Raw genomic sequence first — 8,468 nt, 5'->3', positions numbered from 1 at the left:
TCCTCCAGATGTTTGTGGGAAGCTTCTTCTCCAGCCGTCCGGAACCATAGACCTAAGAAACGTCACTCAGAGGAGATGTATCGTTGCTATTGGCCGACCGCTGGATGAGGTCATAAACATCAAATTTGAGTCCAGCACTCTGGACTGTAAGGCCAGTGAGTATCAGGTGTTACCTGTGGGAATATATGTAAAGTGCTGTCAGGTGTTACTTGAGGGAGGATATCTAAGATACAGTCAGGTGTTACATGAAAGAGGTCGTCTAACGTGCTGTCAGGTGTTTATATTGCGCGGGGTAGTGTATATATATATGTATATGGGAGTGTGTTTATACGGCGTGGGGTAGTGTATGCATATATGTATTTATATGGGAGTGTGTTTATATTGCACGGGGTAGTGTATGCATATATGTATTTATATGGGAGTGTGTTTATGTTGCACGGGGTAGTGTATGTATGTATGTACAGTATATGGGAGTGTGTTTATATTGCACGGGGTAGTATACTGTATATGGGTGGGGCAGCCGTGGCCTACTGGTTAGCGCTTCGGCCTTGTAACCGGAGGGTTGCCGGTTCGAACCCCGACCCGTAGGCGCGGCTGAAGTGTCCTTGAGGGGCACCTAACCCCTCACTGCTCCCCGAGCGCCGCTGTTGTTGCAGGCAGCTCACTGCACCGGGATTAGTGTGTGCTTCACCTCACTGTGTCTACACTGTGTGCTGAGTGTGTTTCACTAATTCACCAAATTTCCCTCACGGGATCAAAAGAGTATATATACTTATATATATATGTATATGGGAGTGTGTTTATATTGCGTGGGGTAGTGTATTTGTACAATATACGGGAGTGTGTTAATGCTGAGTAACCTGACGCTTGGTCCTCCACAGAGGAGTACATGGCGTTCTACGACCGGCTCATCCTGATCAAGAAGTGTGAGAGGATGAAGGGCAAAGAGCTGACGTCACGTACCAATGTGCTGCTCGTGAGGCAGGGACGCATCACCCCCGGCAACGGAGTGATGCTCACCTACAGCAGCAAGAAGAACCCAAAGAAGAGCCATCAGCAGGGTGAGATGCCGGTCAGCAGGGATGGGTCAAGCGTGGTGTGTGTGTGTGTGTTTCTTCCATACGGGGATATTAAAATTATGGTGTGAGTGTGTGTGTCTCTCAGACTGTGACGTGCAGCCGCTTGCCTCCTCTGGGGTGATTGAGAACCCCATACTTTAGTGATGGTGTGTGTGTGTGTGTGTGTGTGTTTCCTGCAGACTGTGACGTGCAGCTGTTTGCCTCCTCTGGGGTGATTGAGAACCCGACGCGGAACTCGTCCTCTCCTGCTCAGGCCTGCAGGGTCTTCATCGACGCCCCGCCCTCCCTGCAGATCAAGATCCAGGCCCTCAGCATGTTCAACACCACCTCCACACACACCACATACGTGCTGGTGAGAGTCACACACACACACACACATGCACACACACACACACACATACAGACTCTGCCTCCCTGCAGATCAAGATCCAGGCCCTCAGCATGTTCAACACCACCTCCACACACACCACATACGTGCTGGTGAGAGTCACACACACACACACACACACACACACACACACACACACACACATACAGACTCTGCCTCCCTGCAGATCAAGATCCAGGCCCTCAGCATGTTCAACACCACCTCCACACACACCACATACGTGCTGGTGAGAGTCACACACACACACACACACACACACACACACACACACATACAGACTCTGCCTCCCTGCAGATCAAGATCCAGGCCCTCAGCATGTTCAACACCACCTCCACACACACCTCATACGTGCTGGTGAGAGTCACACACACACACACACACACACGCACACACATGCACACACACACACATACACACACATATACAGACTCTGCCTCCCTGCAGATCAAGATCCAGGCCCTCAGCATGTTCAACACCACCTCCACACACACCACATACGTGCTGGTGAGTCACACACACACACACACACACACACACACACACACACACACACACACATACAGACTCTGCCTCCCTGCAGATCAAGATCCAGGCCCTCAGCATGTTCAACACCACCTCCACACACACCACATACGTGCTGGTGAGTCACACACACACACACACACACACACACACATGCACACACACACACACATACACACACACACACACACACACACACACAGACTCTGCCTCGCCTAGACGTGCTAAGAGATGCTAGCACCCATGAGTTTTAGTAAGAGATGCTAGCACCATGCTAGCACATGAGGTTTAGCTCCTTAATAGACATGCTAGTAGGAGAAACTAGCACCATGAGTTTTAGCTCCCTTGCTAGCATGCTTGCCTCCCAATCCGAGGTGCTGGGCAGAGTTGTGTGGTCAGTCAACCAGCGCAGTTACATTACCCTACAATAATATTGTGTGTGTGTGTGAATGTTTAAAGCTGCAGTTGTTGTTCTGGTTGAAAGTGACCGGCCGCTGCTGTGTGTGTGTGTGTGTGTGTGTTGTCAGATCCGAGACGTGGACACGCTGAAGACGACGGTGTTCTCTGGCCGCCAGCTGTTCCTGTGGAGCTCCGAGGGGAGCAGGGCGGAGGTGGAGTTCCACGGCGACTACCAGCACATCAAGGGCTCCTTCCACGCGCAATACTCACTCGTCCGGCCCTGACCAGCACACACACACACACACACACACACACATAACTACCAGCACATCAAGGGCTCCTTCCACGCGCAATACTCACTCGTCCGGCCCTGACCAGCACACACACACACACACACACACACACACACACATAACTACCAGCACATCAAGGGCTCCTTCCACGCGCAATACTCACTCGTCCGGCCCTGACCAGCACACACACACACACACACACACACACACACACATAACTACCAGCACATCAAGGGCTCCTTCCACACGCAATACTCATTCGTCCGGCCCTGACCAGCACATCAAGGGGCTGACACACATACACACACACAACTTCCACGCACAATACTCATTCATACGGCCCTGACATACACACACACATACACACAACTTCCATGCACAATACTCATTTTTCCGGACTTGACACACACTGCTCGTTGATACAGTTCATATGGACTGGACACACACACATCTTTTACACACACTACTGACACACACACACACACGCACGCATACTATTTGTTTGCCGTGCTGGGACACACACACCTTGCACATGCACACATGGCTATGGCCATCTTTCACGACCAAACACACACTACTCATTCATACACACACACCTCTGTCTCTGCCTCATACTCTGGACCCTGGCACACTCATCTGTCTGGGCTAGATGAGGATGTGAAGCCTTGACACACTGGCACTGGGAAAGTATTCAAGTTCAAGGACATTTAGTGCAGGGCGATATGTAGCAAAAAAAGGTGTTTGGAACATTTCATATACATTTTTGCAAAGTATGATTTTTCACTTCTTCAGACCCTATAGTTTGCAAAACTACCTGTTTCCAATTTTTTCCCGGACTGCACAGGTCCAAAATCGAAGATGGCGGATATATCACCAAAAATTGCAAATAACCACCTTTTTAAACATTTTAAATGGATATATGTGAGGTATTATCATTATATACATACATTTTCTAATAAAATTGAATGGCTTAGGTAATAAATATGACCATGGGTGAAATGAGATGACATGATTATCAACCAGTGATGGGTGTAACCACCATTATGCTATTTATTGGCATACCCGGAAAAACACATTGATTAAAAGTTTCCTTCACATAACCTAATAATCATTTGAATTAAAGTAATGTTCTGCAATCACCACAATAGATTAGATTAGATTCAACTTCATTGTCATTGCAGAGTACAAGTATGAAGACAATGAAATGTGGTTTGCGTCTAACCAGAAGTGCAAAAAAGGAGAAAAGTGCAATGTGATATAGAAAGTATAAACAGGTGGTGCATAGACAGGTCAAGAAATTTAGTGCAGTGTAGACAGTAGTATACAGCTGATTTATATAAGGTAGAGAGGTTTAGAGTGATATAAATATGTGCAGTGTATATTAGCAGTTACCTTATAAGAGCAGAATAAATATGGCTTTGTAATGTGAACAATGTATAAACAACATATATTAGGGGGGGGGGGACACCTCAACAGGCACAGGCAAGGAGGCATTGGGCTTTGTAGGTTGGTTGTCACCGGGATGCAGAGCTAGAGTTCAGCTGCAGGAAAGCTTCCTCTGAACCTGCTGTGCGCCTTATGCAAGCATCACTTGCCCTGGAGGGCCTCAATGGAGGGGAGTGAGGAACTGGTGATGCGTTGGGCAGTTTTCACCACCCTTTGCAATGCTTTTTGGTCGTGGGCAGAGCAGTTGCCATACCAAACTGTGACACAGTTGGTAAGGATACGCTTGATGGTGCAGGGGTAGAAGTTCACCAGGATCTGAGGAGCCGGTGGACCTTCTTTAGCCTCCTCAGATAGAAGAGACGCTGGTAAGCCTTCTTGATCAGGGTAGAGGTGTTGAGGGTCCAAGAGAGGTCCTCAGAGATGTGGACACTCAGAAATCTGAAGCTGGTGATACACTCCACTTCAGTCCCATTGATGAGAATAGGGGTGTGTGTGCTAGCTTTAGACTTCCAGAAGTCCACAATGAGCTCTTTTGTCTTCAGTAATTCTGTTAACAGGACTTGCAGGAAATTGTGGGAACATATGAATTTGTTGATTATATGCAAGCCCACTACAGCTAAGTCTGCCTTCATCCATGAATTGTGACTGGTTTCAGAAACAGCATCATCTGAACAATCTATAGAGAGTAGCTCAGTGCAATTAACACACACATTGGATGGCATCTTAATAGATGGCATGGCTGTTGTGCAGGAGATGGTTGTCAGGAAAAGTGACATAAACTGTTGCTAAGATCTGGCAGAATGCTTCTTTGAAAATGTTGAAAGTGAGGCACGAGGCTACAATGACATTTAGGCTACTTATTATTTAACAACTATACCCTCACAAACTCCATGAAAGACAGGACGAGACAGGTCCATACAATGGGAAAAGCACATGATAAAGGATACAAAATACAAGACTACACCAATCAAAGATTTTAAAGCTTTCCTGGGATCAAAGGAAACCAAAGCCAACCTCGTCCTCTACCTTGGTCATAAAGCTGTTGAACTATGTAAACTGCCAGTCACAGATCACACACACAAAGGTGGAAGTAGCAGTAAATAATTTTGGCAAAACCCCACATATCTACACATGTCACACAGATGTCTTGGTGCTTGCCCTTCACAGGGTACCAGACATCAACAAAGACAGTCTCATTATCATGGGCACTGGAGAACGTCAATGTCGAAAAGATACATCTCAGAAATCTTGACGTACCCTAGCGGCAGCAAATGTAATTTCCAGCCAGGGTAGTCTAGCAACTCTCCGTTGGCTTGTGAGGTGGAAAAAACAAACTTCGGTCCGGCCAATCACATCGTGCATAGAGTCGGTGGACCTATTGGGTATCCTATTGTATAATATCCTATCAGGAAATTGATGGACAACCGTTTGTCCCGCCATTTACCGTTTATCCCGTGGGAAAGGAAAGGTTTCTGTTTCAAGTCAATCAAGTCATGATGATGTCATTAACACACTTGTAGTAGGTCCTCATCCATCTCCAGACATGTTAGCTGGATGTGAGAAATTTGTGTGTCAGCTCCTCAAAACATGGTTTTCAAACAGCTAAAGCCCTTCGGTGGAACTCGGGAAATCCTATCCCTTATGATTGCCCTACCATCGCCTATTGCTGTCCCCATGCTCGGATTCCTTTTTTTAAAAATTTATTTGCAAACATCATTGACATTACAGAAAATGCAACACTACAACATGCACATGAATACTACATACGACAAACAGACGTACATTACATAAACACATACTTTAACTTAACAAGACATCACATTGACTTGGCTTCCACAAACATAACACAACATAACATTAATAACAGAAAGGCTAAGGATGATTAGCGTCCAGGATGATTACAGATATGATTATCAGGGATGAAATTGATGACCGGAATGAAAAGGGGGGATGGGGGGGGGGGGGGGGATGGTAGCTCTGAGAGTGTGAATGAGGTGGTGTTGGGATGGGGGTGGGGATGGGGGGGGTAAGGGGTAGTGAGTGTGTGAGGATGTATGTGTGTGTGCATATGTGTAAGGTTGGCTTGCTGTTGGGCCAGGAGGAGAGAAGCTGGAACATAGAGAGGGAGGGTTTCAGAGGAGAGGAGTTGTAATTATTCTATTAATGATAAGTATAATAATAGGAATAACTGATTGCCTGGTTGATTGCCTGACTGATTGCCAACCTGGGCACCCATTAATGGCCACAGTTCCACCCAGCCCCCGCAGTTATACTGTGACGAGCTGACAGAGGGGAGGACCTGTGTGCCACCCATCGCCCCAGGCCCCCAGCATATGCACACATCCCCCACTACCACGACCAACCACACCTCGCCCCCAGACCTTCACCCAACACGCCATTCTTGACCTAAATATGTACAGTATGTGAATGGCTAGGTTGAGGGGTCTATCTAGAGTGTAGCATTAAAAGAAGTGGGCATGCATGGTGATTATCTGTCAGGATTTCCCCATGCACACCACACTTACCCTGTGTAAGATGTATGCCTCCTCAATGTGTGCATTAAAATAAGTGAGGCATGCAGATAGACACCTGATGAGGCATCTACCTGCACTCCACTCTTACCCTAGCCTGTTTTGTAGTTTTTGTTTATGTATGTCACCTAACACGTAGTGCGATTAAAAGAGAGTAAAGCGTGCTGTGTGCTTCCAGGACAAGGCATGTGCATGAGCGTATGAGGAGGGTGCACACCGGGGGCCCAGGGCCAATAGATAACCCACAGGACCCAACCAATGCCAAAACCACACAGCGACCCGCCAGGACCGAGTCTCCCAAGCCATCCAATGGGGCCCCGTCAGAATAACGATGGGAGAGGCAGAGAGAAAGAGTGAAATTAGTAAAGTTATCAGAGAATGTAAATAAAAGGGGGAGGGAAAGAAGGGGATGCTATTTATATTACTACTACTACTAATAATAATAATAATAATAATAATAACAATAATAGTTCCAGCTACCCTCCCCTGCCCAGTGTTCGATGATATGTGTATCTGTTGATGAAGTGTGTTATGATCGTGTGGAGATGGAACTCAGGCAAAAAGGGTCAGGACTGTAAGTAGGTGATAAAGGGGTACCAAGGAGAGGTTGTATCCTGAGTATTGATTAAGTTTGTAGTTGATAGGTTTTCTAATGATATATAGTCTGTTAACAAGTTTTTCCAATGAGTGATGTGAGCTTTTTTCTTAGATTTCCAGTTCATGAGGATTGTTTTCTTGGCGATAGTCAGCACTACCAGCAGTGTTTTATTGCAGGAGTTGCTTAAATTGACTGTGGATGTATCACCAAGTATGCATAAGAAAGGGGATGCTGGGATGTGACAGCCAAAGATGGAAGAGAGAGATTTTGTGACACTCACCCAGAAGTGGTTGATTGGAGTGCAATGCCAAACCGCATGAATGTATGTATCTGGGTTATTTTGTGTGCAGTGAGTGCAAAGATCCGAGCCAAACCCCATTTTAGCCAATTTATGTGCAGTGAAGTGGAATCTGTGAAGAACCTTGTATTGTATTAGTTGTAGATTACTATTCTTTTTTTATGAGGTAGATGTTTTTGCACATTTTGGTCCAGAAGTCGGCACCGGGAGTAATTGATAAGTCTGATTCCCATTTGTGATATGGCAGGCCAATTGTTTTTTCTGAACGAGATATAATTTTGTAAATTTGGGAGAGTATTTTTTTGGGAGAGGGAATATTAAGCAGCTCTGAGATTGGTGGGGGAATGTCAAGGTTAGCTGTCTGGATGTTAATTTTTCCTAGGATAGATGATTTAATTTGCAGGTATTAGAACTGTTTACTCTCGATGCCGTGCTTCTGGACCAAACAGGAAAATGAGGCCAGATTATTGTCTTGAAGAATGTGTTGAAGGTGAGTGATGCCCTTTCCCATCCATGTGTGAAAGTTAAGTGTTTTTTTATTGACGGTGAAATCTGGGTTATTCCAAATCGGGGTGCGAATTGATGGTGCTATAGGTGAATCAGTGATGTGGTAGAATCTCCACCAGGCTGTCAGAGTAGCTGAAATTGTTGGGGCTTTGAAGGATGGATGTTTTTTGACCGACTGACTGCAGAAAGGGAGATCTGAGATTTTAATTTCTTTACAGATTGTTTGTTCTAGGTCTAACCAGGTGTTGTCTGAGGGGGTGGGGTGTAGCCATTTGTGGATGAAGTGGAGCTGGTTGGCCAGGGCATAGTGCTGGAAGTGCCTCTAGTCCTCCCATTGCTTTTGGTTTTTGGAGAGTGGCGAGTTTGATCCTTGGGGTCTTATCTTTCCAGTAGAATTTAGTGATTAA

At 46.1% G+C, this 8,468-nt stretch overlaps 1 protein-coding gene across 6 annotated transcripts in view; it reads left to right on the top strand.

Annotated features, from left to right (window-relative positions):
• Positions 1 to 7,014, top strand: part of adamts13 (ADAM metallopeptidase with thrombospondin type 1 motif, 13) — a 36,381-nt gene extending 29,367 nt beyond the window's left edge. For 3 of the 6 annotated variants that reach the window (XM_042100320.1, XM_042100318.1, XM_042100324.1), the window contains 4 exons: positions 9 to 155; positions 882 to 1,061; positions 1,259 to 1,431; positions 2,517 to 2,827. In XM_042100320.1, the coding sequence (XP_041956254.1) occupies positions 9 to 155; positions 882 to 1,061; positions 1,259 to 1,431; positions 2,517 to 2,672 (656 nt within the window). In that variant the 3' untranslated portion in view covers positions 2,673 to 2,827. The other 3 variants (XM_042100319.1, XM_042100323.1, XM_042100322.1) reach the window with 3 other exon arrangements.
• The last annotated feature ends 1,454 nt before the right edge of the window (positions 7,015 to 8,468 follow it).

This window comes from Alosa sapidissima, chromosome 8 (assembly GCF_018492685.1).
Source record: "Alosa sapidissima isolate fAloSap1 chromosome 8, fAloSap1.pri, whole genome shotgun sequence".
NCBI classification, from domain to species: Eukaryota; Metazoa; Chordata; class Actinopteri; order Clupeiformes; family Clupeidae; genus Alosa; species Alosa sapidissima.
Note: the sequence above shows the minus strand (reverse complement) of the source record. Positions and strands in the feature narration are given on the sequence as shown.